A 17314-nucleotide genomic window follows, 5' to 3' on the forward strand; every position below is an offset into this window, starting at 1 on the left:
TGGGGGAAAGCTGTGCATAAGTAACTCTGATTCAACCTTGTTATTATTGCATTGTAGCATTCAAATCTGTTGTTCCCATTTTACCTTAATTTGTGTCAACTATGATTTGGTTCCGATGCTTTCCTGGGTCCATAATGCTGAGAATCATAATAATAAAGCTGCTGAGATCTAGATGGTATAAATATTAACTTTGAGGAAAGTGTCTAACTGCAAGCAGTGAAAAGATTGTGACTGCGTGTCTCTAATTGGCACAGCTGTAAAATTGCTTTTCCTGCATCGTTGCCCTCCTGGAAATGAACACAGTCACGGTCTTTAGATGTGGTGTGGATCAAAGATAGATACACATTTCTGAATATTATGTAGATTTATGAAAATGTGATTAATAAAGACTAATTGACCAAAAAGTCAAAGTCAGCTGAGTCCTTAATAAGACATTAAATCGAGTAATTAACTAAGGCAGTAGCCCTAAAATCCATTAAATAGACTGACGTACAGCGAGACAGATGCTTTGACTTAATAAAAGAAAAAAAGTAGGATTTAGGGTGAAAAGTTAGCAACCTGCAGAAGATGAAAACTCAACCGTTCACCACTAATACCGACATTACCCAGGTCCTTTCAGCACTAAGCTTTGACACCTGTAAATGTGTCTGCTGGACTTCAAACAACATTTTGACTCCCTGTAAGAAGTCAGATTTTGCAGGGGATTCACGCAAGTAGGCCAACTCCCTGAATATCTTGTCCTCTCTTCTCCAGTGGATGGAGCGATCCACCGCGCTGCAGGTCCGATGCTAGTGAAGGAGTGCACTTCCCTCCACGGCTGCGAGACCGGAGAGGCCAAGATCACTTGTGGCTACGGCCTCCCAGCAAAGTGTGAGTATAAAATGTGGGATTGTTTGTGTAACTTGCAGCTATTCTGGCGAGGCTGCTCGGTGTGGTTTTACTGTACTGCTCCCAGGTGTCGGAAAGTGTGACAGTGATGCAAGGTGTTGCTGAAAAAGAGCATGATGCACAGTTGATTATCCCGAGATGAATAAAGATTAAACAGGGTCATGAATAAAAAAAAACACAAATCAACATTGAATAAGGCAACTGTGCTGTCCAACAGGAACCTTTTAGTGTTCGTCACAGAAATCTTGTACCCAACTTAGTTGAACTGTTTTGCCAAAAGAACTCAAAGTGGATCAGTTTTCCTTTTCAGTCCATCTAGGTATCCGTAATAATGTCACTTACTGCTTTCCATTTATAGCACAGTAAATGGCACTCAATTATTAAGTGGCACTCCAGTGCAGCGTGTATAATGTGACGAAACTGAAGATTCAACATGACAGGAAAAGCTTTTCTAGGTGTTTTAGTTCCAAAAAAAACCCCAACTTTCTTGACGTCTAAGACACAAAATGCGACTGTGGGGAGAGAATCAGCTCTCAATGTAGATATTAATAAGAAGAATGAAACAGCAACTCGGAAAACTACAAATTAAAAGTACTATATCTTCCTGTTTCTAGACACTGATGACATTAATGGTTCTTTTAAATCAGCTGTTTAGATCAGTTTCATTATGTATGCCCTTAATGGTGTTTTGTTTAATTTTGCTTATCTTTAAAACGGCTAAAATATTGTATCAGAATGGTGTTCTGGTTTATTTTGAGGATATTTTGAAGAAAGACTGGGTTGTTAGCATGAGCAGTAAAAAGTGTACTGAACTGAACAAAAACTGTTCTCCATATAGAAATTGAAACTTTGGCAAACAATAATTCATGGAAAAGGCTTTTAGGCTGTAAGAGCCCAAAGTTTGTCCGACAAACAGTCCAAAACTCTGAAATATTCACTTTTGAATCATTAAACACAGAAAAGCAGCAAATCTGCACATTTAATAAGCTTGAACCAGCAAATAATTTGGCATTTTTGTACACCCCGCTCCATTTTAAATTAGATTTTTCATCGGGAATTAATGATTATATTGTCCACCACTGTAATCTCACCCAAAAAGCACGACACCAATAGGGATCTCAATACTGCCCTAGCCAAGCTTTGTGTATTATAATGACCACCCAGGTGTGTGTGTTGATGTGTGTGTATGTGTGTCAGAGAGAGATTAAAGGAACACTGAAACGCTGTGATATCAGCTTACGGTTCCACGGAGAGTTTAAGTTCACAGTGAAAGAAGGAGAGAAAAAAGGAGAGAAAAGCAACGATAAAAGCAAGCTCAAGGCAGAATGGAGAGCAGGAGTAGAAAGAGATAGATAAGGAGAGAGTGGGAGCGTGGTAAAAAAATAAATAAAACGAAGCAGTGTGGGGGAGGGGATGGATGTGTGGGGAGCTGAAGACAGGAGGGAATTAGGAAGAGATGAGTTCTTACATTGTCTGTTCTTTGTTGGTTCACTTGTGTAACTTTGAGTATGTTGGCTGCAATATTTGTGTGCATGAGTGAATGCTGCTGCTTGTCACAGTGTGATTGTGTACCTCCTGTTGATATACTCCATAGTACAGTCTGGTACAGAGCCTGTGCATGCAGTCTTTACTTGTGTCGGTGTTGCATTAAGTGTATTATATCAGTTTATACAGTGTGGGTTGCCTGTCAGGTCCTATCACTCTCTTACCTGTAACTATCTGTCAGCATGAGATCTATGTGACTGACTGTATTTCTGACTCACTGACTGACTAACTATGTGTGGGCGTGTGTGTGTGCGTGTGTGCGCGCGTGCCTCTCTGTCTTGCATTCATGTGTGCGTGGCCGTTACCCAGCATGTGGTATGAAGACTGGCTCTCTCCTCCCAGACAAAATATTAAGTCCCAAGAATAATTCAACATGCGTCTGCTTCAATGCTTAAACACTCACAACAGGGCTTGATTACCTCTCAGCAGGAGGGAGAAAGCGGCGAGACAGCAACAACAGAGGGGAAGCAAAAGGAGGGATAACAAAGTAGGCAGAGGACTATGTAAAGGCAGAGCGCTGCCGTGGAAAGGAACGATCTGAAAATGAAACTCGACAGGAGAGAGGCAGAGAGGTTGAGAGACAGGTCCAATCTCAAAGCCAACACTTTGATCTTGATTTGTACGGGCTTGCCACCAGATGTGGGATTTCAAGAGCATCTGACTCACGAGATGCCAAATAGTCCAGAGAACCTGCTGTCAGCCCTCCATGCAGAATGTCCGTCGATGATCCCGCAGCCACTTAGCCAGCAGCATCCCAGTACCGTAACCTAGCAACACCCAGAGCGCATGGCACACTACCGCTGCTGTTTAGCAAGAGTCACATGCAATTTGAGGATGTTGACAAATGACAGCTGGAAAATTTCAAGCAGACCCTGCCTAAATTCACATATTAACTAAAACTTAAAGGCAGTTAAATCAGCAGCCTGTCAACTTTGGGGCATATGAGCTGCTGTAATTGGGAGGACTTGATTAAGAGTGGAACGGTTTGAGATCTGTTTGTGCATAAAATGAATGTGTTGCTCACTTGTGAGCCAGCTGCATGCTGTAAGATGCATGTGCACTTGTGTAGGTGTGCGTTTGTGTGTGTTTTGTGTGGTTGCCAGAGTGGGGAGCGTGGGCTGAATGTGTTGTCCAGACGACCCAGCGCCCCAGAGCTCACCTGTGTACCGATAAACACAGCTGTAACCCTGCTAACCTGCTCCCCATCCGGCCCTCGCTCCCCTGCCGAACACATCGAGATACAACGTTGTGACACACTGGGGAGGGAAGGTGCCGAGGGCGGGTCTAAAGAGACAGAGACAGAGATATTGACAACATGAGGTCAGAACCATAATTGCTGTTCACATCAAGTAAAGGCAGCACTCTTCTTTAGTAACGTCAGTACAAAGACTTAATAGACAACCTTTAATAGCCATCACAGCAATGCAAATACAGTGCAAACATCAAAATGTAAGACATAAAGTACTCCACTCAACTCCACAGCTTAGTAGTTTTCCATGAGCGCAGTACAGACACATTATTTGTCTGGCAGTTGCAGTTTTGGCAGTTTTGTTGGCAAAATTGTAAAAAATAAATGAATAAATTATTCCTAAGACTAAAAATAGGTCCAACAGAGCAACACACACAATCAGTGAGACAAACTTTATTACTCAAACTGAACATCACAGTTTACAGACCAACTTCCTGGTTTAACTTTGACTTGCCGTACTTATCATAGTTGTGCACACCAGTGTAAATTTTGGCAGCTATTTTAGGTTTTGTCAAAGTTTTTGTCTTCAAATGAAAATGCTTATTCATTTTTCTCCTCCATAGTTTTAGTTACAAAACGTTTCCTGAATCAAACCAATGAGAGGATGATTGTTTTCCAACTGGTCCGGTGTGCGTTCACAAAGGCAAAACTCAAACAGTCCAGAAGTTTTGTAGTGGAGATGTGGTTCAATTATTTGGGACGCAGCTTCCTGAGTAGTAATGGTCAAAAGCTGTAATCCTGGAAAAGTAACTGCACAATGGGTTCCTGATTGGCAGGGAATATAAACCAACTTTAACCGGTTTATGCCGGTTCTATTTTGCAGAACATTGTTATTGTCCACGTCACACCTGTAGTTACTGGTTGGTAAATGCAGTTAAATTCTGCAGGTCACAGAATACTGGAGGCAGCAAAAAAAACTATTATTGTTGTAATTAAGTAGTCAGGCAATAATTGGCCTTTTCCATCCTTCTTTGATGTGATTTTATGCTGCAGACGTCCTGAGTCTGTGAACAACAGGACACAGTGAAAGGAGTTGGTTACCTGGCTGAGAAGTTGGATGTGTGCAGCTGCAGTGTGTCGCCTGCAGCCCTTCATCTCTCATGTAGCTCACAGTGGCTGCTACTTCTTGTTCTATTACTCCCTGCTATATTTCAAACTGATCCGTTGTCAAAACATGCCAAAAGTGACCATTGTCCTGTTTTGTAGATTAATTTCTGATAGTCACTGCTAATGTCCCGGACAAACACATTGGGTTTCCTGTGACTACTTCATAAGGAAAATCAACTTGTGTTTTGAAAGTTAAATGCTTTTAATGTGAAGCTGCAGTAATGGGAAATGTTCATTTTGCATTAGCAGTAACTTAATACAGCATTTTTTCAGGGAAAGCTCTGCACCGGGTATTAAATAATTTAATAATGCAGGCATTTCGAGGGAGACGCTCTTCCATCATACAGTCTTATTGCAGAAGGCAGCTGGCTCTGATGAGCAGTTCACCAGTCCACAAAACAGGAAGAGAACCAATGAAATCATACACATAATGGTACACTCCCTGTAATCGGTTTGGAGGGCCTTCACACTAGAAATAAACCACTCCAGAGTTCACTTAACAGCCGTAAGCGAAGCAGACCAGAGAGCAGTTGTTTGGTCTGCACCAGTCACACTGACCCACCCACCAAGGGGGTAAACGCCGTATGGTTCAGTTCAACCGGACTTCACAAGACTGGTTCCTGCCATCGATAAAAAGTCATTAAATTTTAGTCAACTTTTAGTCCAAATGTTTTCTCTCTCTAAACCAATTCAATTAGGCTAATACAGGTATTGGTGATTGGAATCAAGGTGACCGTACCATTCATTAAATTACTTTACTTAATTACCCCGCAACATCACGCAGTATGCGCTGCATTAAACGGGCCAAGTTACTTGCATACCAAATTCTGGCTTTGTAGTAGACTACTGCAGCTTATTTGACTGTCTGTGTTTGTCGGACAACCTGTTCCTCCTCGGAGTCGGCACAAGACTGCTCAGGCTGTAGAGCCTCACCACAGGCGCACTAAACAGCATCGCTGTGTTGAATTTCATGGATATTGTAGGAAAACTGTTCAGACTCTCAGTCTCTGACCCCAACTATAAATATTCAATGACTTCAGTGTCGCGGTTAAAGGAAGCCGCTTACTCCTTATCGAGGCAAGGAAGCAGTGTTTTTTTTCTATCCGTCCATTACTCAGATAATAGTTTGATTAGGAACTGTAATGTGATTGCTGATTTAGGAAAAATAATGTGTCACATTACTGCGTTACAGACGAATGTAATGTGATTACAGTAATGTGTTATTTTGTAATGCGTTACACCCAACCGTCACACAACCCGCAGGTCAGGCAGGCTTGGTTCGACTCACTAGAAAATATCACAGGCTCAGGTGGGTGAGTCAAGTGACAAAGCAGCGTGTAAGTTATTAATAACTTGCAGAAACATTGCGTGCAGTAGTCTACCTCCCACCTTCTCTTTCTCTTGCTCTGTCTCTCTCTGTCTCTCAAACACACTCACATGCTTGGTGCTGTGCATTCAAACAAGCTCATTCAATGGTCAGCTCAGCTGGTCAGTGCTCCAAGCACGTCGAGACAGGTTAAATCCAGGAACTCTGGACTTTTTCTACACAGTGCATCCAAACACTAGACAAAGACAGTAAGCTATGGACTTACACATTTTGTTAAAAGATGTAAACATACACAGAGCCGATGTCTCATTGTAGAGGGGGCGAGCACCTGTAGTGGTCCCTTAAAAGGGCTAATGGAAGGCTGTGAAGGCAAAATGGAGACAAATGCGCATAACAATGAGGTGTGCTATTTCACCACCAGTGATATGGATTCATCATTAAACAGCAACCTGCTGATATTTAAGCATCATAACTCCTGATAGGCTATTTTAGAGCCATGATCAGAAAAGAATAAAAACAGTAAGGTCGACTGAACCAGCGAGCATTCAGCATTTGATATTCAGTGATGCAGGATGCACAAACAGCCAAACAGCAATATAATCTAAACAATACAGCCACATAATCAACCCCACACGTAACAAGAAATTGGACTACAAGTCTGCAAGCAATGTGTGTCCTGCTGTTATTATAATAACCAATTATACCCAGCGGTCAAGAACAGAAGCAGCAATAACCAGATAGTCAAAAATGCCATATAGTCAGCATCTACAACAGCCATCATCACAAATAATAGATATGAAACAACTTACCAATGATGTTTTCATTCAGCAGCTGTCAGTTTGAATCCAATCCAATGAAATAAATCCACTGTAGATTCCACACGTATAAACACCTCAAACTCAACATGTTTCACCATCGTCATCATCACGGTTGCTTTCAGCTGCTGCTCCTTGCTAACATTTTCAACTGTTTGGCAAGTAAAGCTAACTAACTAATGGACTCTGTCAGCCATGGAGGGTTGAGTTGTTGAGTGAGAAGAAGTTTGTGAGGGAACAGGTGAGGCCACAAGGTTCTTCCTCTGCTCTCTGAACTTTTAACACTTTATTTGTAACGAAAAACAGCGACAGACTGCAAGCTGTACACTTCCAAATTGACTGGCGTGGGCCCTTATTAGGGAGGTATTAAGGAGGTGGAATCAGTGACAGTACAAACAGGCCACAGTGGATAGCTGGAGCTGACTATTGCGTACAGAGTTCATGTATTTAAAGTGTTACTTGTTTTGCTGCTATAATGCATAAAGTTGGCAGTTTGTGGGTCAGGGCTCTTACTTATTAGGGGAAAATATCCAATAACCCATCACTAATATTTTAGTCCCATCTCGTCAAAGAAAAGAAAACATACATTTCTTTATAGCTTTTATTATCAAATTTCTATTTTAACTCATCAAACATTTTTTCAACAATATTATTGTTAATGAAATGAACAGTGGTGTGCACTTCTTCAAAGATGGCTTAGTAGGGGCAATGTGTTTCCCCGTTTTTTACATTGTTGCTGCTTTCCCAGGTCTCAGCAATTACTTTGGGGAATACAATGTTACCATAACCAGTAAAACCAATGACCAGTTTCCATTAAAATCTGTTCAAGTACTTTAAACTCGCATTAACTGATGTTTTGGCCACTTGGGAGCAGCAGAAACAAGCTGTCAACATTGACATATTATCCACTTTGAAGTTATGTTTCTCTTTATCTGCTAGTTGGGTTTTAAAGCAGCTTTATTGAAAGCTGCAGATGAAAACAATGTCGACCAGAGTGTCGAGAATGAATCAAAAAAGAGAGTTGGGGGCTGGAACAGCAAAACAATGAGCTGAAAGCTCTAATTTTGTAGCTGAGGGTACAATTCTCTGCAGGTTCACCTCTACCAGCGACCCCTTTCACATACAAGTAGTCATGAGATCCATAGTTAAAATAAAAGTATTGATTATAGCAGCTTTAAGATCACTTAAGGTGCTGTAATAAATAAATATGATCAACACCATTCATCCCCAAACAGTACACCTCTGCACTCAAATTTCTTCTTTTAGATTTCAGCCATAAAAATCCCAAATAACTGCATTTTAAAATTACCCTGCAGCTCAGTAAAGTGTGCAGAGCTTTTCAGCATAATTGCACAGATATCTTTCTGTCGCCCCATATGCCAAATACTTTATATCTGCAACGTATTTAAGGGGAAATTGTGAAAGAAACTGTTTGGGGAAAGTGGGAGTAACACAGTTGGAGGTGGAGAAAGATAGAGGGAAAACAAGATGAAGATGGAAAGGCCCAGATAGAAAAAGTGCTGAAGGAAATAGAGAGGTACAAAGCAAGAGAGATATCACTCTGTCAAAAACTGGCTGCTATGCTCCCCTCTCTTCCCCTCCCTGCCTCCCATCTCCCAGTTTCTGTTCCCTCGGTGGCCAATTACCGCTAATTAAAATCCTCACTGCAGCTTTCCCGGACTCCCCCTCTTCCTCTCCTCCTAGACCTCCATCTCTCTGCTCCGCATGTCACCCTGTCGCTCCCTCTTTCTCTTTCTTTAAAAATGTGGTGTTTCTGCTCGTCGCGTCCAACAGCTTTAAACACCTTGTTTCCTCCCGTTCTTCTCATCCTCTTCCTCACCTTTCTACCTCTTTTCACCCCCTCTCTCTCTCATCTCTTCCTCACTCCTACATTTGGTCTGAAGAAGGCTTCTTCATCTTTCTCCCTTGTATCTCGCTACCCATCCTCTTCCCGCCTTTCCTCTCCCTCCTCATCTCACCTCCTCCCCGTTTCTTTAGTAGTGCCAAGAGACTTGACAAGGCTCTGGGCTAAAGACTGTAGCACTCAGACTGTGATACCTTGCTAGTTTGGGAGGTTTTTTTCTTTTTTTTGACAAGGTTGTCGACATCTTTGCTTCTTCCTGCCTCAGCGTCAGCAGTGCGATCTGTCTAGGTGTTAAAAACCTTCGTCAAAGCTGCCGCTGCTGATGAGGAGGAGCGTGATGATGATGATGATCACAGCAGCAGCAGCCGCCCTGGTGTTAATTCATTCAGTTAATTCATTCGCCTTGAAGGAGAAAACGGGATGAAAAAAAAAAGCTTCTGTGTTGCTTGGCTCAGGGAAAGAGAGTTGGAGAGTGAGAGGGAGTAAAGAATGTCTTTGCTGCTGCTCTCTGATGAAGAGAATTATGTCCGCTCCTTTTACCATCTGCATCTTGTTCCCCCACTTCCCCGTCTACTCTTGTCCTCTTGTTTAGAATAACTGCCCCTCTGTCTTATTCAGAGAAAGGTAAAAAGAGATAGGGTGAGCCGTAGGGGCCTTTACAAGACCTGAGCCTTCTTTTTTGTGCCAAAGCCCGGGCCTGGATTTAAGAGCTGTGTTCGCTTGGCTGAGCACAAACTGAAGCCGACCACACAAAGGACCTGCTAGCCTTTTTCCTGCCTCCTGCTTTAAAGGCAGATAAAGAAAGGCGAGGGACAGATGGAGGTATGAGAAGAGAGAGAGAGAGAGAGAGAGAGGGAGAGAGAGAGAGAGAGAGGGAGGGAGGGAGGGAGGGGAGGGGAGAGGATGGACGGATGGATGGATAGGCCGTTGAGTATGAAAAGCAGGAGCAGCGACTTGTGGCCTCCCAGGTAAGAATGGTGAGAGGCCATGGGGGAGGAGAGGGAGGAGGGGGAGGAGGGGGGGATGGCGGAGCCAAAAAGAGGACTCTGATGACAATAAGCAGGGAAAAAAAAGCTGGAAAGGCAGACAAAAAGGAGAGCCGGGGCGGGTGTCACCGGATGGCACTCAGTCAAGTTCTCTTAAGGCTCCTGCCAGTGTGACGCCCACTTATGAGAGGGAGCAGGCCCCCCCCCACACACACACACACACACACACACACACACACACACACACACAGTGAGTCTCTCACTGCTTCTTTTCAGGATGAATCTTAAAGGCAAATCAGGTGTGCAATGAAAATAGTTTGAGCTGCTCTCATGTACAAATTTACTTTGCTTAACCTCTGTGTTACTTACTGTTGCCTTCCATTTCAACCTGTCTTAGCTGTTATTTTTACTTTTTCACTTATGTTGTTCAACCTGTTTTATTATTGTTTTTGCAAGAAGATCATACAGCGTGCTGGGGCCTTAATAAAGCAAGCATAGCAGTATGTTTTATGCCTTAATGCCATCTGTTAGGAACAACCTTTTGTGTTATAATTAGGTCAGACTGATTTGTGTTTTCACACGTTGATGAAAGAAGCTTCTTAGCATATCATTCTAATTGATCTGATAAAGCACCTCAGTATTCTCAGGTGGAAACAGGATGAAACCACAGAGCACATTGGCACTTTGTGAGGAGAAGGGCTGTCTGAGAGAGAACCACTGACATAAAAGAAGAAAGAAGTAGATAAAAAAAACTGAATTGTAAAAAGCTCTTGGATGCTCTCCACCTGACTTTATATTTTTATACAAACACTTATCACATTTGTATTTAAAGATTTTAATCAAGTTGGCTTCAGAGACGTTGGAGAGATGGATCCACCCGGACCAATTTTATTACACCAAAAATATCTCCATTATTAGAAACATACATCAAAATTGACATACAAGCCTGTGGTGGAAGGTAACAAAGTACAATTAAATACTGCACTTAAGTACAATTTTGCATGTACATTTTTTGATGCTTGTACTTTCTTTAAGTTTTACCCCTCTACATTTCAAAGAGAAATATTTTACTGCACTACATTTATCTGACAGCTATACTAGCTACTTTATAGATGTTATATAAAAAATAGAATATGAGCTTATTAATATAATGTGTTTGAGCTCCGCCTCAACCTGCTGCAACATTAAAATGCTGCTTAGATATTAATGCATGAGTAATAATAATCCATATATTCAAATAAAACTCTAATATTCAGCTTCCATAGTGAGTACTTGAGGTTTTGATTTTTGAGACATTTTGAGAAGTATACTTAATTATACGTTTGTACTTTACTGAAATAAATTTTTACATTGTAGTGTTACTGCTTTTACCTACGTAAAAGAGTATTTGTTACAATTCTGGAAACAGCACATGTTGAGATATGTGAATACATTTGTATTTAATAATCATTTATATGCATGATTATTCAAAGGCGAGATAATATCAGAAATGTCACTGGTGCATGTAATTTTTTTATAAAACATGTCTCTGAGACAAACGTTGCCGGAGACAGAGGTAGAAGATGCACTTGGAGAATCACACAGTATAAACATCATATATTTAATCAGATACGTAAACAGTGCAATGTAAACAAGTGTAACTAGCAGTGCTGTACAAAGTGAGTCCTACATTATATGAACAGACAGAAATCAATATAACGTCTAAACTTGGTTGGACATTTAAATAACTGTTAACTTAAACAAGTCTGTAAGGGAAGAAAAGGAGAAATAATTAGACATCCAGTGAGAAAACTACAATTAAATCATTGCACAGAATATTTTATTACCATCTGATGAAGCTTGTTGTTCAGACCCTTTGGAAACACGGTATGTGGGGTAAAAATCAAAAGGGGTGCCTCACATCTGTTTAACAATAGGTCATGATTCCCTCTTCTGTGTGGTAGATCGACCTTTTCAGATCCACAGAACCAAAGACACAACACGTCACTGCAATGTTCAGCCACGGCGTAATAACAGCCATTAATTCATATTGCATGCTAATGTTCATCTGCAGGCTGCTAAAATGTCTTTTTTGCATATCATAAACCAACATGGTACACACTCAACATGTGCACATGTTCATGTAATGATAATTTGGAAATATTTAACCTCTAGCAGAAGGATAAAACATGGCTATTAAATGCTTATTTTTTGCACTGTTTGCAGCTACCACAGTGATAGCTGCTGTTAGGTAGACAGCATAAAACTGCATGTTGGGAAAAAAATGCTTGTTCTTTTTATGTGCAAAATCAGCATGAGCGAGCTGGTCTGTAAAGTTTCTCCCTCATTAATCAACAAACAGAGCCAGAACTTGAAAAACAAGAAAATGCCACATGCGGGTTCACCTAATTTATATAAGATAGTTTCCCATTTCTCAGAATAAAAGCTGTTGAAGGTCTTTATACCGTAACATTAGACCTGTGTCAACTGTAAGTGGGAGGTATGGAGTCAGATGGGTCTCAATATTAATGAATGCACACCGAAGGATTCACAAATGTACTCTGTGAGATGTATATAAATAAATTACACACAACAATATTAATTATGTATATTAATGTAAAAGAAAATCCACATATGAAAAAAAGTTTGTTTACAAATATAATTCTTATACGCACACAAATATTTCTTGTTTTAAATAAATTCACAAATTGTTAAGTTACTTACGTGGCATTTAACGCCATAGTTAGCTATGTAATGCTAATAGACAGCCTAGGATCATTAGCTAGCTAGCAAACATAATTAATCATTTCCTAAAAGAGTTATGTTGAGGTTGACTTCGGGGAACTGTTTGATCGTGATCTCGTTAATGCTGCACATTCGTAAAGCTATGTGATCACATCAAATCCTAATTTTGAATCTGTGCTCATGTGATTGGATATGATGGAAGGAGACTGAGAGGTTACAGATAATTTCCTTTTGAAAAAAAAAAATGTATTTGTGAATCGAGCTGCAGCAGGGGAGCCTCAGAACACCTATGAAAAGCAAATACTTTTAAATACATATATTTGTGGATTTTTCATTGAAAATTAGATTTATTTGTGTATACATCAGACATGTTTGTGAACCCTTTTTTAAATATCATTTATACAAATCATGAAATACGTTTGTGAATCCTTAATATCGAGACCCTTCTGATCCCATATGAGACTTTTTTCCTTTCGGTTGTTGAATACCTGTACTTTCCTATCGGCACTGTGTTATTGTATTCATTTTCAAGGGACAGTAATTAATTAGACTTCTGTCAAAAGACGTTAATATTTAACATAGGTGGAGTTTCCCTTTAACTAATTCAACAGAATCTAATGGGTCAGAGGTATACATACAACTCAGTTACTGTTTGGTTTCATTTACTTTTTCACCTCAATCACCCACTTTTGGTTTCCATCAGCATGCTTTTGGCAGAGTTCTGGTTGGATCTTTGACATTTCTTCTTGACAGAATTGGAGTTGGAGAGTTTCCTTGCATCAACTCATCTTTTTAGCAGGACTGAGGTCAGGACTTTGGGAAGGTCACACCAAAAGTTTAATTTTAGCTCTATTTAGCCAAAACTAAATCTCTTTTGATGTGTTTTTAGGGTCATTTTGTTGTTGGAACAGACAGTTTCCAAGTTCTGAAGAGTTCTGAGGTAGTCATACTTCTTCATTAGTCTGTGCACTTTCTGCAGAGCACCAGTCCACTGGCAACAAAACAGCCCTAAAGCGTAGTACGACCTCCGCCATGCTTGACAGTAGGAGCAGTGTTCTTATGGTTGAATGCCTCAGCTTAACATCTCCAAACCTACTTCTTGCCATTAAGTATGTTTCCAACCACCTGTTTTAGGTGTATTTGAGTGATAACGCCAATAAATTTGAAAAGACCTTGAAATATTGCAAAGTTAATGTATTGATAAAAGCAAATTGTGACTGTGCGGTAGAAACAGACTGAAGTATTGGACCCCAATGTCCCCTGAAGAGACTGAAAATGTCGGCAGATCTGTCTGGATCAATGTTGAGGCTTTAACATTTCTCAAATCAGTGACTGGAGAGTTTGTCCATATTTTGTACAATAATGTTCTTTGTTGGTTTAGAGTCATGACAATACCTCCGAACAAAAAAGTAAGATCCTTAAAGAAATAGTTTTCGAGTTTGTTGTGGAAGAACTTGATTGGCCTTTCAACAACATTCCAACAACATTCCAACAACACCTTTGGGATGAACTAGCCAGGACTGATCACTCAACATCAGTGCAACTTCACTGAAGCTCTTGTGGGGTTGGATCTTGGGGATAATGTTTGACTGTCCACATACTTTTGGCCATACTGTGTACAGGATTCTCACTTGATGACAAAACCAACAACTGCCTCATGTAATCACATAGTGCAGTTGTGTATGTTTTCAGAATTTTAAACACTCACACACACACACACTTTCAGAAGACACACATCCACTTTCTCCCTTTAGCGCTGATACTCACACACACACTACACAACACACTGTCCAACACACTCTCTCCTTCACACATAAATCCCTCACACATCCTAACATGCTCCGCTAGCTTTCCATCTCCCCATCGAGCACCCCCCGCCTCTCCCTCCCTTTCCTCCCTCTCTCTCTCTGTGTTTCAGGGTAATGCGAGCCAGCAGCCGTAACGCTGGGGTGAGGAGGAGGAGGAGGAGGAGGTGTAGTAGAGGGGGTGGTGTTGATGTATGGTGGAACTAAAGCAACCCTGCCGATCGATAATGTAAACAGGAGCGAAGAGAGGCGGTAAATAAGGCCGACTCCTGACAGAACTGTCTACCTCAGGTGACGGAGAGAGAGGGAAAGAGAGAGAGGTAGAGCGAGGAGAAGTGGGGGAGAGGGGGTGAGAGGCATATCTAATAGAGAAGAGGAGGGGTAAAAAGCATAATGGAGGGATGAGAGAGACAAGGTAGGAGAGGGAGGGAAGATTGGAGGGGATAGAAAGGAGGTGACAGTGGGATGGAGGAGAATGGGGGCGAAAGGAGAGGTGGGATGAGGTAATTGTGAAGGAGAGAGGTAGGGAGAAGACTGACGACAAAGGACGTAGAGTGAGACAGAAAGATGGAGTGAGAGGAAGGATGGATGGAAGAGATGGTGAGGCAGACGGAGGAAATCAAAGAGAGGAAGCAGCAGTGGTAAACAAAACAAAAAAAGAGGGCAGAAAAACATGATGATTGGAAAAAAAATCACCATGCAATTATAGATTACAGTTCAGTTTTAGCAGAAAACAGTGCCTACACTCATTTGTGTGAATTGGAAAACAGTGCAGCAGTGACATTTAGCAGATGAATGACCACCAAGTGACCCACTGTTGAACCAAACCAGCTCAACACATACAGTACAGCACACACATTAAAACACACACACACACACACACACACACACACGACCGAGTTGTGAACCTGGCCACCGCTGAGTGCTCCACTGATGCATTGGCATGGCTGAACGACTTTTTGAGAGCACATGCTCACTCTGGGCTACTTGTACTTCAGACTGAGTGGAGAGAAAACACGCACCCAACAGAAACAATCACACAACACGACACACACTCACACAAATAAACACACGTGGAGAACAAATATGTGCCAAACTGTTATATTAGGATTACACTGTACTCATTTGTACTGCCTTTTTGTTCCTTCATGCGTGACTGCATATTCGACCACAGTAATTATTAAGCTCATATGTCCGCGAGTGTTTCATCTGCTGTGTATTTTAACTAATTCACGTGTCCTAATCTGTCTCTGCTGCTATTTAAAGAGTCATCTGCAGCATCCTCATACACTATAAATAAAATTCTCGTTTCTCACCAAGTGATGAATCACAATAGTGATTCATCGTATAGCCAGTTCTTGGAAGCTCTTAAACTGGCACTTTTAAACCAGTGTTTTTTTTCTGATGTGATGTGGGTTTTCTAATGCTTTCTCAGCAGCTTTAGTATTGTTAAAAATGCAGCATTAAGTTGTAAGGTATTTAAAGGTATGTTGTTGCTGTGATGTGAAGTTGTTTCAGCCAGCATCTGAAAGATGAATTAAGCCTTAACATTGATACTGATTGAGCTTTAAAAACACAGATGAACATCAGGTATATCTGGGTGATAATTCATTACTAATGTTATCTGTTATCCAAATTAATAACTCTCTGCAAGTTGTGGTTAAAAATTAACAAAATTCAAGTCTGTACAGTATTATCAATTAGTCAATTAATAGATTTATATAGATTATTACATTGAAAAGAACATTAATGGGGACCTTCTTCGATAATTGAGTCAGTTATCAATCAAAAATGCCAAAATGTCACTGCTGACTGACTATTTGCTGTTTTTCTTGGACATACTGTGTATATATATAATGTTATTGTAAAATTAATATCTTTGGATTGTTGGTCAGACGGATCAAAAGATTTGTAGATGTCGTGTTGGGCTCTAGAAAAGGCATCACGTCTCATTCTTGTGAAAGTAAAATCTCAGGAACGAGAGAGAATTTCTTCAAATTTGACACAAACATCCACTTGGACTCGTTGATGAACTGATTATAATCTGGAGGTCAAAAGTCATAGGTCAAGGTCACTGACATCATAGAACACATTTTTGGCCATGACTCAAGAATTGATGACCGTATTTCACAATTGATCGGACAATAAATTGGTGACTCATAGGTCAAAGGTCATTGTGACCACAAAATGACATTGGCAAACAGGTTTTTGGCCATAACTCAAGAACTGGATGAGGCAATTATTAGAAAATTTCACACAGATGTTTAATGGGATACAACAATGAACTGATTACATCATAATGTCCTGGAAAAACACTTCTTTGGCCATTTTTCAATCCTGTAACTCAGGAACAGATTCCAGATTTCACACACATGTTGACTGGAACGACACTTTGAGTAAACAATAAGCAACACAGTATTTCAAGTATTTCAGATTTTCATCTCATCAGGTACATTGTTTCCTGTCATGTGATTCTGATGACACTCGAAATTCAGAATGAGGCACTAAGTGAAAGGCTGAATCACTTAATGCCTCATTCTGAATTTCAAGCGTCAGTAAACAAAAGCAGCACATCATTTATAGCTATTCTCTATAAGAATCCATCTTTACGTAGTAATCAAGTACATGTGTTATGTTTATTCACTGGAATCATACATATGTACCATCAATACAGTGATAACTTCCATTTAACCAAAAAATACACTTAAGACCTTTTATTCCAAGTATTTACCACATCTGAACAGACATGGACGTGAACAGCAGATTAATTGGTTGGCATACAACCACGGGGCGGTAATTTTAGTTCAAAATGTTTTTATATTTCATGAACCAAATGATGAATAATCAGGAAAATAATCTGTGAATTAAACGATAATGAAAATATTTGTAGGTTGCAGACATACAGTAGTTTTTATTTTGACACATTAATGCAATGCCCAACAGTGGAAGGCAGGTCATTACTTTAAACATCAGTTTGATTATTACATTATATATTATGTGATTT

At 40.5% G+C, this 17314-nt stretch overlaps 1 protein-coding gene and 1 long non-coding RNA gene across 5 annotated transcripts in view; one reads left to right on the top strand and one right to left on the bottom strand.

Annotated features, from left to right (window-relative positions):
- The window catches only part of macrod1 (mono-ADP ribosylhydrolase 1), a 108987-nt gene that overhangs the window by 71158 nt on the left and 20515 nt on the right, over positions 1–17314 (top strand). For 3 of the 4 annotated variants that reach the window (XM_051421015.1, XM_051421014.1, XM_051421013.1), the window contains exon 5: positions 754–870. The exons of the other annotated variant lie outside the window; for it this stretch is intronic. In XM_051421015.1, coding sequence (XP_051276975.1) covers positions 754–870 — 117 coding nt within the window. The remainder of the gene's footprint in view (positions 1–753; positions 871–17314) is intronic. 4 annotated transcript variants of the gene reach the window in all.
- LOC127375166 (uncharacterized) lies at positions 867–7013 on the bottom strand. Its single transcript, XR_007887318.1, has 3 exons — positions 6926–7013; positions 3593–3717; positions 867–989 (listed from the first exon to the last, which is right to left on the bottom strand). It is a non-coding gene; the product is annotated as an uncharacterized LOC127375166 (long non-coding RNA).

This window comes from Dicentrarchus labrax, unplaced genomic scaffold, assembly GCF_905237075.1.
Source record: "Dicentrarchus labrax unplaced genomic scaffold, dlabrax2021, whole genome shotgun sequence".
Taxonomy (NCBI): Eukaryota; Metazoa; Chordata; class Actinopteri; family Moronidae; genus Dicentrarchus; species Dicentrarchus labrax.